The sequence below is a fragment of the Bison bison genome, unplaced genomic scaffold, assembly GCF_000754665.1.
Source record: "Bison bison bison isolate TAMUID 2011002044 unplaced genomic scaffold, Bison_UMD1.0 scf7180017864349, whole genome shotgun sequence".
NCBI lineage: Eukaryota > Metazoa > Chordata > Mammalia > Artiodactyla > Bovidae > Bison > Bison bison.
The window spans coordinates 850,552-866,601 of NW_011494921.1; the positions used below are offsets into that span (position 1 = coordinate 850,552).

General features: G+C 47.3%; 1 protein-coding gene across 1 annotated transcript in view; it reads left to right on the top strand.

Annotated features, from left to right (window-relative positions):
* The window catches only part of BCL2 (B-cell CLL/lymphoma 2), a 197,327-nt gene extending 188,598 nt beyond the window's left edge, over window positions 1-8,729 (top strand). Inside the window, exon 2 of the mRNA XM_010854740.1 lies at window positions 3,452-8,729. Within this exon, the coding sequence (XP_010853042.1) occupies window positions 3,452-3,586 (135 nt within the window). The 3' untranslated portion in view covers window positions 3,587-8,729. The remainder of the gene's footprint in view (window positions 1-3,451) is intronic.
* Window positions 8,730-16,050: the final 7,321 nt, after the last annotated feature.

Here is a 16,050-nt window from a genome sequence, read left to right on the forward strand (position 1 = left end):
GCTGGAACTCAGACGCCGGCCATCTGTGGCCTCTGGATGTGAAGTCTGTGGGGAAGCTGTCTGCAAAAGGTCCTCCAGAGCTGGGGTGCTGCCTGCCTCCCCTCTGAAGTCGGGGGCTAACAGAAGGAGAAGGGCCCTCCCCTGGAAACCCGCCGTGCCCATCCCTGAGGTCGGGCAGAGCCCTGGCCAGTCCCGACACGACCAGGGGCTGAGTGCACCCCGAACATATAGGCGGGGGTTTTGTCCAAATCACATGACGATGGCCCAGGTTTTCTTCTTCCCTCTTTGTTGCTTTTAATACATAAAATGAGCATGTGTTTATTTAAAACAGCTTTCAGACTTAAACAAATAATGACAGACTGTTCAAACAGACTTCGGAAATCACCCTGATCAGGATGTTTGAAAAAGCAAGAAGACTCCCCCATGAAAACAGCTTTTGGAGCTTCACTCCTGAAACCACAGGGTCTGCTCTGCACTTTAGAATCATAGATGGGCAGATTATGGGGTAGATTCCATCTCAGGGGCGGGGGGCGGGCGGGGCGCGTTAAATGATGCCTCTCAGCCCTACAGCCTGACTTAATATATGAGGAAGTAAAGCTGGGCGTGTGTTACCGCTTCCAATTTTCCACCAGAACACATCATGTGTGTATGTTTGAATTCACGATTTCTTTAGAAATCACCAAGTATCTTCAGAACCAAGAGCTGACACCTTGGAGGGAGTTGGACAATTGTTTCTGAAAATTAGCAGGCTCAGCAGACCGCCTGGAGGCCAGGGCAGTTTGAGGAGTATCACCACAGGTTAGCAAGAGGACAGACCAGAGAGCGCGGTGATGTTTCCTCCAGTTCACGCTCGGGGCCACGTTTACAAATGGCCCGAGTCACCTACGTTTATCTTCACAATAACCAGTTTTATGGGTGAGATAAATGAAGCTCAGCCTCGGGTAATTTGTTCAAGGTCACAGGCAATAAAATGTCAAAGCTAGGATTCCACGCAGACCTCCTCCCTTGAGCTCAGGGCTCGTTCCCAGATCCCTCTGTGCCCATGCTTTGGGTTAAGAGATGCTATGTTAGCTCATCCCACTTCAGAAATGATTTCTTTCTTTGTAATGCACATCAGAAATGGGCCGTGAAGCACAGTTATTTATACAAGCGGCTGGGGCTGGGCAGGGAGGTCTTCCAGCCCCGGGGGTGGGGTGCTGGGAGAGGCGTCTCGTCTGCCCAGGGGGGTCGAGCACCAGGCAGAGCGGCCTGAGTCTCCCTGCTTCCCCCATCTCCCGAGGGGGGCGCCTGGTCTGGAAGGGTCAGGTGGCTGAGGCCTTTGTCTCTTCCATATCCCGCCAAAGACAACTCCATCGATAACTAAAGGGACGCAGGGCCCAGCCGCCGACCCTCCCAACACGGAGCTGAAGTGCCTACCGCCCAGTGCGCCCTTCCGAGGAGTCGGGGCGCCTTTGGCTGGTGTGGGGGTTCCAGCCTTCCCGTTGTGAGAGAAAACAGCAGGGAGGGGAGGGCTGTGTCCGGGGTGCACGCTGCAAGAGGCAAGTGTCTCTGTGCTGGTCCTGACTCCTCCTGCCCCGTTTGCCCCGACATTAGGGAGGCCGGGGTCCTGACACGCAGCCGTGATCGCTGGCTCAGCTCCGGGCCAAGGGCACTCAGCACGCGTGTCATCTGCATCTACTGCCGGGCTTTGCTGAGACTCAACCTTAGAAAACTGTTTCACAACAGATTAAGAAAGAAGAAAGCCCTTGCGCCCTCTCCTGGTAAAAGCTAATCCAGTACCTCTATAACACAGGGAGCCGAGCCTGGCACTCTGTGATGACCTAGAGGGGTGGGATGGGGGAGGAGAGGGGCTCCGGAGGGAGGGAGTATTTGAGCGGTTGTGTGTTGTTCAGCAGAAATCAGTACTACGTTGAAAAGCAATGATCCTCCAATTAAAAATAATTAATTAAAAAATAAAAAGAATTGGTTAAATAAAGTACAGCATAGATACAGATATATAAATATACGTGGTGGAAAATTATGCAGTCATGAAAAATAACTGTGCACATTTATATTTACTAACACAGGAAGTTCCCCTAATGATGCCTTAAATGTTCACCTTCGAGATTACTGCCAAGATTCCCATAGGTGGTTGTATGTAAAAGGAATAATTCAAATAGGCAGAGTATCTGGGTAATGTATTAGGCCAAATACAGAATTCAAACCAATGTTTGATGTTGGAAAACCTTAATCATTAGTTGAACAAACATTTCTCGAACACCTACATGTACTAAGACCATGCACAGCACTGGGTAGACAAAAATAATACCTGATCCCTCTACTGCAATACCTGCCCCCAGCGGACAAAAGCACAGTCAGCGTCATCAGACCCTCACACAGGGATGCTGGACCTGTGTGCTCTGTCTCCCTCAGTGAAACTCTGTGCTCTAATTACAGGTTTGGGGGGCTAACTGGAACTGTATCTTGTTTTCCCCTTCATACCTGATTAATCCACCAAGGGAAAACACTTCACTTACTGCTTTATATCTTCAGATATGCATGCATGCACGCTCAGTCGCTTCAGTCCAGTCCAACTCTCTGTGACCCAAAAGACTACAGCCCACCAGGCTCCTCTGTCCATGGGATTTTCCAGGCAAGAATACTGGAGTGGGTTGCCACGCCCTCCTCCAGGGGATCTTCCTGACCTGAGGATTGATCTCGCATCTGCCTGCGTCTCCAGCACTGCAGGCATATTCTTTACCCAACTGAGTCACCTAGGAAGCCCATATATTCAGATAGAGTTGTCCAAATACTCATTGGGTCCAAACACAGAATCTACTCTTCCCCAACGAATCTAAGAAATGAGCATTCAATGGTCTCAGCTTTTTCCTTACAGCACAAGAACAAAGTAAAGGACTCTTTAAGACGGGCATGAAGAAGAAAGAAAATAATGCATGTCGGCATTCGTTACAAGTGCCCGGCCTACAGCAAGCATTCAGTAAAGGAGTAGTTGGGGTTTTTTTAAAAATTATTTTTATGAATGTCCACGCTAGCTAAAATTGCAAAGCCTCCAGTATTTCTACCGCTTTGCTCTTTTATTTCTCCCGTTAGCACTTCCTGCTCTCTAATGCGCTTTCCGACACGTGTAAGCTCTGCTTACTGTCTGTGCCCCTTCACTGGACCAAAAACGTTTGCGCTTTTGGTCTATTTCACTCACGGCTGTGTCTCTGCTGTGCCTGGTTTGTGTGTAAGGTCTCAGGAAGTATTTCCTGAATGAAAGTGAAAGGAGTGGGTCTGAAATCATTATCCCCGAAGTACATTTGACCTTTGCCCTCAGCCTTCCGAAGGTACAGGCACTTCAGATGCCTCTGCCCCTGTCAGCTGGCACTGCGCTGGCACTTTTTTTGTTATAGTAACAGGAAATATTTAATACTCTAATACTCTTTTTCTCCCGCCCTCTCCCCCTCTACAGGACGCCTTTGTGGAGCTGTATGGCCCTAGCATGCGGCCCCTGTTTGATTTCTCCTGGCTGTCTCTGAAGGCACTGCTCAGTCTGGCCCTGGTGGGCGCTTGCATCACCCTGGGTGCCTATCTGGGCCATAAGTGAAGCCCAGAGGCCTGCCGCCAACAAATATGCAGAAGATTCAAGAAGCAGCAGAAATAATATGCATTGTTGCTGATGCACCACTGAAGTGAAGCTGTAGTCTCTTAAAAAGAAAAAAAAATAACCAACCAATCAACCAACACCACCACCACAAACAGCTTTCAGGCTCAACGTTGAATCAGCTACTTACTGCCAAAGGGAAATACAATTTATTTTTTACATTATTAAGAAAAATAAGATTTATTTATTTAACAGAGTCCTGTTGAATCTGTCTTTGGAAACCCCACCACGAATTACCAAGCCCCACCTGGATGGCTCTACCTGGCTCTCTCGTGCCTGTAAACACAGATTTTTGTTCCATACTGTTGGCTGGACTGAGTCAGCCAGCTGAAAAGCAAACAAAGTGACAAAGGACCCGACTGTTCCAGAAGCCGGGTTTCTGGCTGTTGGAGGTTCGGCAGAAGGTGTTCATTTGCTTTTTTTTTTTTTTAATTGGGGGGGGTGGGTGCCTGGAGGTTGTGTTCTTAGAGGGAAGGTGCTCGGAGGGGAGGCCTTTCTTCCCTGGCCTGAAGAAGGGGCACTGCGCCTTTGGTACACACCAGGTTGGAAGAAGAAAACATCGGGAAATGCACAGCCTCCAGTATTTCTACTGCTCTTCTGTTTTCCCGTTCGCACTTACAACCCCCTAATACGCTTCACGATACTAGTAAGTTTTGTTTGCTGTCTGTCCCTCTTCACTGGACCAAAAGCGTTTGAGCTTCTGGTCTACTTGGACTGCGTATTTGCCAAGACCCCCACCGCAAAGGCCCGTGACGGGAAGAATGCCCTTAAACCACAGGAAAGTATTTTTTTAAGCTGCCGATTGTGCCGAGAAGCAACTTACACAATATCATCCAGTACCTTAAGGCCTGACGTGCTTCTTCACATTTTGGACTCGCTCCCCCTCCAAATCCTGGCTTGGCTCTGTCTGCGCAGGAAGCGGAATCCTCGGGCCGAGGACGCGGACGCGTTCCGTGACGTCGTCGGCACCAGCGCCCCGAGCGCCGGCTTCTGCGCCTCGGCCGGCCTGCGGCCTCGCCCTGGCGCCGAGCCTTGGAACGAGCCGCGTGTCCGCGGGCGGCCGGGAGAGGAGGCGGGAGGCCTGGGCCCGCCACCCTGGCCCCGGGCAGGCCCGCCTGGAGCGCGGAGCGGGGCTGAGGCTCTGAGGGCGCGCGTCTCCGGAGGAAACCGAGGCGGAGGCGAGCGACGCGGGCCGCCGCGGAGAAACGCGCGGCCTGCGCGCGCTGGGCCGCGGCCGCCAGCCTCCGCGCTACGGCGCCGACTCTGTGGAGGAAACTGAGCGGGAGGTCGGAGTCGTCTCTGGGGCGGCGGAAACTGCGCAGGTGGGGAGGCATGGGAGCCGCCCCCGAGCGCCGCGCGGCCTGCTGTGCGTTGGGCCGCCAGCCTGCGCGCCCCGCCGGAAGTGAGAGTTTTGGAAGACTCTGGGGAGCGTTATAAATCCTAAGGAAGCGTTGAAATGGATTAACTGACCTATGTCTGTGGAAGTAGGATGTAAAGCATTATCTTGTCATTGTAGTTTGGTTTTATTTGAAAACCTGACGGAAAGGGATGGGGGCGGGGCGGGCAGGGAAGCTCCCGGTGTGGAATGCGGGGATTATCTATATATGCTGGGGCGTTAGAAAAGGAGAAGAGAAAAGGCAGTGCTGGAAAACGCTAGAGGAGGAGCAAAAGAAGAAGAATCTCCAGCTCATAAACTACAAAATATTTTTTTCAAGTTTAGAGTCAGCCTTGAGATGTATGTGGAGCAGCTGCGGCATTATTGCATTATAACATTTATCCGTATACCATTTATCTGTATTAACTTTGGAATGCAGTTGTGTTCAGTGTTTAATGCTGTGGTTAATATTTCGAAAGCTGCTTTAAAAAAAAAGATACATGCATCTCAGCATCTTTTTTTAAAAAATGTATTTAGTTATGGCCTCTACACTAACTGTTAGCAAAATGATCATTTTTCCCTTTTGAGATTTTTGGCTCTTAATTCTTTAAAAGAATTTCTGAGGAGGTGAGACAAGCCCTGGTTCTCAGCTACCTGAGAAATCCTGGAGCTTGCTGGCCACTCAACCACTTTGTGTCAATCAATCTACATCCACTTCCATGTCAACAAAATTGTTTATTGTGAGGGACAGTATTTGTTGTCCCTTCGACCCTTTTCCTTTAGGTTCACCTGTCTTGGCCAAATCAGAATTTAACTTACATCATTTAAGAGTGCATACATGTTTGGTTAAACCCATGAGGTTCATTCACTTTGAAATCCAGATGGAAAATGACCAGGGGATTAAATTCTGGCTCTGATGGTTTCACCTTTAAAGATGGTTTCTGGGGCCTGTTTCCATGGAAACCTATTTAGAGCCCTCCAACTCTCCTTCCATGGTCCTTCTCCGTGGCCATCCTCAAGTTCTTCCTGAAATGCAGTGGCACTTAGGCCCCATGCAGAGAAAGCTGGAAACCCATGGTATGAAGCCAGACCTCCCTGGCGGGCCTCAGGGAACAAGACGATCAGACCTTTGAATGATTCTAATTTTTAAGCAAAATGTTATCTTATGAAAAGTTTACACTGTCAAAAGTGATGAATATGGAATATCAAATTCTGTGCTGCTATCCTGCCAAGATCATTGTAATGGAGTCAGTTTGCAGTACACTCCAACTGGCGAGCTCCTCCAAGCTGCTTTAGAAGTAACCATGAAGAGCACGGACATTTTTAATATAAAACTTGTTTGTCTTTGGTTATTGTTGTTGTTGTTATTGTTCAAATTGAGATTTGCAGAGTATTCTAAAAATGTATATATAAAAAAGGTCATAGAGGCTAATTTCAGGCTGGTTTCCTTTTGCTGTGGGATTCCATTATCTGGTTTTAATGATAAGTGTTGCTGGTTGCCTGACCCCAGAACTGTACAGCATCGTGGCTGCACTCTCTCGAAGAGATCAGACCTTTGAATGATTCTAATTTTTAAGCAAAATGTTATCGCTAAGAGTAGTTGAAGTTGCATTTTTCTTGTTAAAAACGTTAGAAGCAATGAATGTATATAAAAGCCTGGGCTAGTCATTTTTTTTCCTCCTCCCTTTTTGCATTTTCTCAGTTATCTTGCATTTGGACAGCATAGACTGAATTCCTACCTATTTGGTGGGGAGGAGGGATTCACACCAGAATTGCCCTCAGCATGGTACGCAGGCCACCCAGGTCAGGGTTCAACAGAACACGTGCACTCCCGAAATGGAGTTCCAGGGCTCTAAAAAAAAAAAAAACCACAAGGAGCAAAGCACTCAAGAACCTCCTGGGTCCTCCCAAGCCCTTGCTGCACAGACAGCCCGAAAGAGGGATCAAATGACAAATTGCATCTTCTGCAGCAAACAGCTCATCTCAGATTTTACAGTGGCTGAAAAGTCTTATGGGCTTGAGATTTGGATTAAAGTCACATTCTGAAAGAAGGAAGCACTTTGCTATGGTTCAAGCCAAAACCCAACATCCTCTGCCCCAGCCCACTTATCTCTGCCTACTCAGATATGACCTTCCATTTAGATGTGACTTCTGTTTCATTAGTACATGTTTATGCTTACCATTTAAAGAGCTAGTCCTAGCCCAGTGTGGGAAGTTAGGAGGTGGCTGTAAATCAAGAGAAGCTCTAATAAGTAGGGTTAGCCTTAAGTATGTAGGGCAGTCCCATACATGTCTGCTTTTTCACACCAAGGGTCTGTGGGTGAATTGCAAATTGTATTGCAATTAAACTTATGCTAAAGCGACAGATTTATAATGTGAACTTAAATTCTAATTTCAATTATACTTTAAAGGCAGCGGCTGTTTTATACTTCCTTATCACTTATAGTTAGTAATGTACACCTCTTCTATCAGAAAAAAACAGGAAGGGCTTGAAATATAAGCCATTCTAAGGAAATTAGGGAGTCAGTTGAAATTCTATTCTGATCTTATTCTGTGGTGTCTTTTGCAGCCCAGACAACTGTGGCTACACACTTCGTAAGAAATACAATTGTACATTGTCAGGCTTATGAACATTCTAATCAGATCTTTATTGTTACTCAATTTGAATCTTCCCAGGGATTTTTTTTTTTTAATTATTATGAGACAAAGGACATTTGTTGCAGGGGTGGGAGGAAGAATTTTCAAATGAGCAAAACATTCTCAAGATCGGATCAGGGTGGAGTCTTTCAGAACAGCCAGGACTGTAGGATATGAAATAGAACCAAGTGAGAACTTCACAAGGATCAGTGTGATGCCTCCGGGAAAGACTTTATGCAACAAACAAGAAACACTTTTAAGTTCTGTGGTATATTTAGCTTCTAGAGACGACAGAACCACTCAGAGTCCAGCTCTATGATGATGCAGATGAACCAAAATTCTAAACATCTGCCATCAATGGTATTAATTTCAAGCCTGGATGTGTCTAATGGCTATTTAAACAGTAAATTTGCAATTTTTAACCAATGGGATGGTTAATGAAAACCTTCTGGTTGGTAGGGACATGTATTTCTAAATGCTTTATTGCGCACAATACAGGGGGTAGGGGTGGGGAAGTGAGACTGAATTGGGTAAGTAATAATAATACAAGCCCCTTATCCTTACCCAAAGAATCATTCAGCTCCATGTCTGTGCTCATAAGACTAGCATTAGACAGCCATGAAATACACATCTCCCAGGGCAGAAAGAAAACCACATGGAGTATGAATGGTATTGCCCCAATTCATCATAACTACCCCAGGAAAATGACTGAAAGCCAATGCATATCCTATTGATGACAAGGTTGTTTTGGGTCCCAAGGTAAGCTCAGCAGACAAAAACACTTGTGGAAGATGGAAAGGCTTAATCAAAAGATCCAGGCCTGTTACTAAATATGACTATAGTGTATCAGTAACTCCGTATTCCTAAACCTTTTAGGGAATCTGCAGTAGGCCTTCCAGCCAGCTCACTTCATTGTTTTTGCCTCTGGGGTAGTGTTTGAAGGTGTGATACCCGATCACATTTCTTTGGCGGAAGCCTGTTTTTATTATACTATCTTCTTAAGTTTTCAACCAAGTTTTGCTTTTGTTTTGAATTACTGAGATCATTTTCAATAAAATAAATGTGTAAAAAGTGGTTTTGTATTGGAAGCTTTTGTTATCAAGATGTTCACACTTCTCCCTTCCATGGGCTGTTTGTAAGATGGATATTTCTTAGGGGTGGCTGACATCCTGCAACACTGTACACACACAAAAATACGTGCTAAGTGAGCTTTAGACAGTTACGATAAAGTGAGTCTCTAGTCGACCAGTGTTAAATATCACGAGGTTTCCTTTGTGTTGTTGGGGAGAGCCATGCTACCACTCAACTCTCCTTGTCTGTTCAGTTAATATTGTGAAGAAAAGTAAAGTACCGTGTAAGGTGTTGGTTGTGCCCTGGAATTGTTTGTAATGTGGTAATGTGATTTTGCTCCATCGTTCAAAGCACTTCTTAACGAGCCAGCAGAGCCACTGGGAACCTAAAGCCCTGGGGGCTCAGTCTATGGATCTGTCCTTCTGGAGAAGCCACCTTAGAAGGAGGCTTTATTTCTTGGTTACTCACCCTCCTGCTGTGACCCAAGGTGGACCAGCCTTGAGTTCTACTTCTGGAGGAAGCCATTGTGCCTGCTGGCTGTGTTCCTTCACACCAAGTGAGGATCCCAGCCTCTGTGTTGCGTAAGATTGTATGGAAAGGGGAGAAAGAATCTAAAAGTTACAGTTTGAAGTGAGTGTTTTAAGATAACCAAAGCAGTCACTTGCTTTGGAACATAAAGACCTTAAATAGCTGGGCACCTGTTGTTGTTCAGCTGCTGGACTGCAGCTTCCCTGTCCTCCACTATCTCCGTGAGTTTGCTCAGACTCATGTCCATTGAGCCAGTGATACCATCCAACCATCTCATCCTCTGTCGTCCCCTTCTCCTCCTGCTCTCAATCTTTCCCAGCATCAGGGTCTTTTCCAGTGAGTCAGCTCTTTGCATCAGGTGGTCTAAGTATTGGCGCTTCAGCTTCAGCATCAGTCCAGTGAGTATTCAGGACTGATTTTCTTCAGGATGGACTGGTTGGGTCTCGTAGACCAAGGGACTCTCGAGTCTTCTCCAGCATTACCATTCGAAATTACTAATTCTTTGGCGCTCAGTCTTCTTTATGGTCCAAGTCTCACATCAGGGCAGCTGTGTTTCCCTGTGGTACTGCTACCCTAGACAGGCCTCAGTCCTCCAAGGCTCTTCCCTCCAACTCAGCTGGTCGGGCCCTGATGGCAGCATCCAGCTGTCGAGTCTCTGCTGGCTGCCCACCCGGGTTCTCAGGACCTTGGAAGGTGGGTGTTGGCTTCTATTTTATAGGCAAAAACTGAGACTCATAGACAATATACCCAAGTCCTCAAACCTCGTGAACTGCAGAGGCAGGGTTTGAGCCGCAGCCTGGCTCCTCCCGGGCCTTGCTTCCCCAGCAGTGTCCTTCAGTCGTCCGCACACGGGAGCCTTGGGGCACAGCCTTTGTGAGGGGTAGGCCAGCTTGGGGTGATGGGAAGAATCCACATTCTTGGGCATCCTGGGGTGCTCTCTGTCCTAGACAGCCCTGAGGTCAGGCCAGTTCTCCTCTCCCACTGTCCCTACACGATCATCTGCAGCAGCTCATAAAACAGAGGCACACACAGCCGTCCCTTCTGGAGTCTGGCTGTGAGGCTCTGCGCCTTGTGCCAGCGGCCTTGCCATGACTGCAGGGAGCATCATCTCTTCCCAACTCCGTGTCAGTGAAGTCAAGTTGGTAGCTTGAAATTGGCCCCGGTGGAAGGATTTACACCATAGAAATGAGCACAGGTTGCAAAGCAGAGCTTTCTGTCCCTCTTGCGTGCTTGCTTCTTCCTTTTTTCCCAGAGAGCCAGTTTACCTGCACGCCCCTAGGCATTGTCCTGGGGTATTAAAACCACTTGGTTACCAAAAGATACGATAGGAAATCCTTGGGCTGTACTGGACACTAATGCCTGAGGAGCTAATCCTTTTGCAAATCGCTTTTCCAATCCGTTGCTTTCAACATAGGTGAAAGAGCACCTACTGAGACAGATGGCAGGTGTAGTTCTGTTTGTGTGTGGTTTTTTTTAATGTGATTTCAGAATATAACTCAGAAATCTGGAGCTGAGTAACATTACTATAACAAAACTCCTTCCGCTGCCTCATTCTCAGTATTCGAACGGCATTCCTCGACACTTACATCCATAAAAACAAAGAATGGGCTTGAAAAACAAAGAAGAGGCTTACTAGCTCTTTCTATTAACAGGTAGTTTCTGTTTATAGATACATGTCCTTCTTGGTGGGGAGGGGGAGGATGGAGGGGGAGGATGACAAACCAGCCCTATTTATTCCATTATCATTTCTAGTCAGGGACTTCCCCAGTGGTCCCTGGGCTAAGACTCCGAGCTCCCAACGCTGGGGGCCTGAGTTCAATCTCTAGTCAGGGAAGTAGATTCCACTTGCCACGACTGAACGATTCTACATTCTGCAACTAAAGCTCTGATGGAAGCGCCCGAGCGCCACAACTGAGACCCGGCACAGCCAGATACATAAATATCACCCAAAACCAAAACCCACGTGTATTCAGTATTCCAATAAAAGTAAAAATTTATATTTAATAATGGTTTATCAAAATGTATAATATATTTGTATATTTTTCTCGGTTGGGTAATAATATTGTATGGGCTTCCTTCATAACTCAGTTGGTAAAGAATCCGCCTGCAATGCAGGAGGCCCCGGTCCGATTCCTGGGTTGGGAAGATCCACTGGAGAAGGGATAGGCTACCCACTCCAGAAGTCTTCAACCTGGGAACAAAAATACAAAGCCTTATGGGCTTCCCTGGTGGCTTAGATAGTAAAGAATCTGCCTGCAATGTAGGAGACCAGGGTTCGATCCCTGGGTCAGGAAGATACTCTGGCGAAGGGAATAGCAACCCACTCCAGTATTCTTGCCTGGAGAATCCCATGGACAGAGGAGCCTGGCGGGCTACAGTCCGTGGGTTCATAAAGAGTTGGACACCACTGAGCAACTAACATGGTCACAAAAACTCATAGACATTATGTTGTTGAAAGTTATGAGAGGTTAACCAACTTTAAACTTTCCATTGGAAGACATACCATATTAGGATAAAATGGAGGATTAGAGAGATGAATTTGAGAGAAGAAAAGGAACAATGTAAGATTTCCTGGTGTCAAAAAATAACTTGTTCCTGTTTTTTTCATGTAGTTGATGCTGAGTATCAGGTTATTATCGTATGTAGATTCCACTGTCTAGGATTAAAAATCGAGGCAACAGAGGTATCGTACAATGTCATTTGCTGAAATGCCTTCTCAGATAAACGCATCATCAGTGTGTATCAACATTCCGTTTCAAACTGGCCTCAATTCAGGGTTCTTTCTGGGAAGAGACGTTCAGAGATGAAGGGATGGTGCCACAACCAAAGGCCGGCCCGGGTCTGATGGGCGTATTTTAAGAGAGCTGAGCAAGGACCCTGACTGCTCAGGTTTCCTTAATCCCATTCAAGTCCATCCGGAAATTACTGGAGCATTTTATCAAGAATCATAAGTACTTCACAGAAGGGGTTATAAATTACCTCACACAAAAAAGCTCTGCCGTAAGTAGTTTGGGGACAGTTTTCTTTCTCCTACTACTCACAACGAATCTGAAAGAAAATCCTTTGCAACTATTTATATTTAACATTTAAAAGTTAAATGTCAGCTTGACCATGTTGAAGGCTGGTGCGTGCCTTCTCACGCTTCTTTCAAGGGCACGTCTGCAGCTGTTGGAAGACCCCTGCCCTGTCTGCCCCTATAAACTCTCCCTGTGGGGTGGTTATTTTGTTTTTGGCTGCACTGCAGGGCTTATGGGATTTTAGTTTCCCAACCAGGGGTGGAACCCAGGCCCCCTTGACAATGAGAGCAGAGTCCTGACACTGAACTGCCAGGGAATTTCAGGAACAAAACAATTAGTAAATAAAAACAAAGCCTGATTACAAAAACTCAGTTAAATGCACAAGCACACTGCTGTCACAGAGAAGTGTGGAGGCTAGTCAGTTATAAATGTACTGTTTTCTTTCCATACTTATGTCTTAAAATCCCTTAATTCTGTTTCTTTCGCATTAAAAAACCCCACAAAACTACTGCTGATTGCCCTTTTTACCCTGCTCGTCAATTTTCTGCCTGTGTGTCCTTGGCTGTGGCTCTCGTATCATGTTGGATCTATGCTGATGAAGTGCTGAGCCCATGTCTGCAAGGAAAGGCAGGCTTCCCTGGTGGCGCCAATGCGGGGGACACGGGTTCAATCCCTGGTCCAGGAGGCTCCCACATGCCTCGGGGCAGCTAAGCACAGGAGCCAAAACTCCTGAAGCCTGGGCGCTCTAGACCCTGTGCTGCGAAACGGAGAGAAGCCACCGCAATGAGAAGCCCGCACGCCGCAGCTAGAGAAAGCCCACACAGCAACACAGACCCAGCGCAGCCACACGAACAAACCAAAACCTTCCAGCAGGAAAGGCTCTCAGGGTGTGACCTTTCCTTTTGTCTTTCCTCACCTCCGAGAGCCCTCTGACTGGTCTCCTACAGTCCCCCACAGACTCAGAATAAGAATCTCAGAGCAACTGTCGAAAACTCTGGAGAGCCTGAAATCTCCCCTACTTGCGAGTTACTATGTCAGCCTGCCACCATCTCATGGATGCTGGTGAGAACGTGAAGTTCCTGGGTCAGCAACAAGGACAGCATGTCACTCACAGCCACGGCGGTAGCCACAGTATCGGCACTTCTGAGATGGCTATCCAACCCCCGCCCCACCAAATGACAAGCAGGGACAGAAGACATCTGCACGCAAAGGGGCGTGATCTAGGAGAGGAGCTCTGCGTTTAGGAGCCTGCTGCTGCTGCTAGGTCGCTTCAGTCGTGTCCGACTCTGTGCGACCCCATAGACTGCAGCCCACCAGGCTCCCCCGTCCCTGGGATTCTCCAGGCAAGAACACTGGAGTGGGTTGCCATTTCCTTCTCCAATGCGTGAAAGTGAAAAGCGAAAGTGAAGTCGCTCAGTCGTGTCCAACTCTTAGCGACCCCATGGACTGCAGCCTACCAGGCTCCTCTGCCCATGGGATTTTCCAGGCAAGAGTACTGGAGTGGGGTGCCATTGCCTTCTCGAGTTTAGGAGCTTAGGAAGCACTTATCTTTGACGGTGACCAGTCGGCACATCAGCCCTTCACCGTGGAAGAAGACACCAGGTCTCTCCTCTAAGGCTACAAAGCTTTGCTCTGGAAGACACTTAATCTCTGCCTTCCAACATCCTTGGAGAGGTGGTCTGGACCAAAGAGCAGTCCGCGCCTCGCGTGCAGCATCAACAGAAACATGACAGGCCCGTGGTGAACTGTCTCCTAAGAGTGACCCCGACAAGCCCACCCCTGCTGCAGGTCAGGCCTAAGTGCAAAGACTGCAAAATGAACCCCTGTGGGCGTCGCTCCTTGAGGCTGAATGTTCTAGCCACAGTTCTCAGCCCTACTCCGTCCTAATTCCCCCCACTGGACACACCCCGTGTACCAACATCTCTTTAAAAGGATTACAGAAAATACGATCATGGTTCCTTAGCTAAGAGCTGACTCAGTGCTGCTGATCCTCAAAGATAAAATACCCTCCTTTTTTTGATAGTCCTCAGTCTTGAGGGGCAGAGGGGCGGGAAAAGCAAGGGAATACTGTTTTGGATAAAGAGATTAATTGTCATCTCAGGAGGGGAACTTGGTTTTTGGGGGGTCTCAGTTTCAACACCTTTGGCCGGTCACTCCTGCTCAGCGCTCTTTGCACGGGGTGATGAGCAGATCCAACAGCTCAATGAATGTTTATTGCGCTCGACTCCTAGGACAGCGTGGGACCGAGCCAGTCGTCATCCCAGGAGCTCTCTACCTAGTGTCTAAGGCCATGCAGGGCCCTGTGGGGCCCCTGGGCACGTGGTCTTACTGTGTCCCCCATTTCTTTGATTATGGGAAACTGTCTTCATTCAGCGTCCCTGACCAACCCTGAGTTTCAATGGGCAGACAGGCAGTTGCTAATTAGGGAAGGGAGGGGATGCAAGACCAGGGAGAAACAGTCAAGAGCACCTTTGGGGCTAGGTCCTGTTTCCCCATCAACGGATACACACAAGAATACCTCTGAGCTATTTTACAGACACTGAAACCCCTCCAGGTGGGAGAAGTTAACTATTTATGATGGTATGCTGCCCACAAGCATGTAGACCCCAGACCACTTAGACCTGAAGGTTGACGATGCTGACTCCTACTTACCTCACCACCAACTCATCAGAAGACTGTCCACGAGCCGACCACACCATCTTTGAATAATTACTAGAAAACTTCTCATTATCTCCCCCAAGTTGGGACAGTTTTGAGGGCATTAGGCCGCTGAGGCCCCCTTGAATAAAGCTATTTTTTCCCACTTCACCCAAAACGGGGTCTCTGAGATTTGATTTGGCACCAGCGTACAGAGAAGCTGAGCTTTTGACATCATGTCTTGCTTATTTGATTTTCTTTTCTTTTTTTTTTTTTCTAATTTTATTTTATTTTTAAACTTTACATAATTGTATTAGTTTTGCCAAATATCAAAATGAATCCGCCACAGGTATACATGTGTTCCCCATCCCGAACCCTCCTCCCTCCTCCCTCCCCATACCATCCCTCTGGGTCGTCCCAGTGCACTAGCCCCAAGCATCCAGTATCGTGCATCGAACCTGGACTGGCAACTCGTTTCTTACATGATATTTTACGTTTCAATGCCATTCTCCCAAATCTTCCCACCCTCTCCCTCTCCCACAGAGTCCATAAGACTGTACTATACATCAGTGTCTCTTTTGCTGTCTCTTACACAGGGTTATTGTTACCATCTTTCTAAATTCCATATATATGCGTTAGTATACTGTATTGGCGTTTTTCTTTCTGGCTTACTTCACTCTGTATAATAGGCTCCAGTTTCATCCACCTCATTAGAACTGATTCAAATGTATTCTTTTTAATGGCTGAGTAATACTCCATTGTGTATATGTACCACAGCTTGCTTATACATTCATCTGCTGATGGGCATCTAGGTTGCTTCCATGTCCTGGCTATTATAAACAGTGCTGCGATGAACATTGGGGTACACGTGTCTCTTTCCCTTCTGGTTTCCTCAGTGTGTATGCCCAGCAGTGGGATTGCTGGATCATAAGGCAGTTCTATTTCCAGTTTTTTAAGGAATCTCCACACTGTTCTCCATAGTGGCTGTACTAGTTTGCATTCCCACCAACAGTGTACGAGGGTTCCCTTTTCTCCACACCCTCTCCAGCATTTATTATTTGTAGACTTTTGGATCGCAGCCATTCTGACTGGTGTGAAATGGTACCTCATAGTGGTTTTGATTTGCATTTCTCTGATAAGAG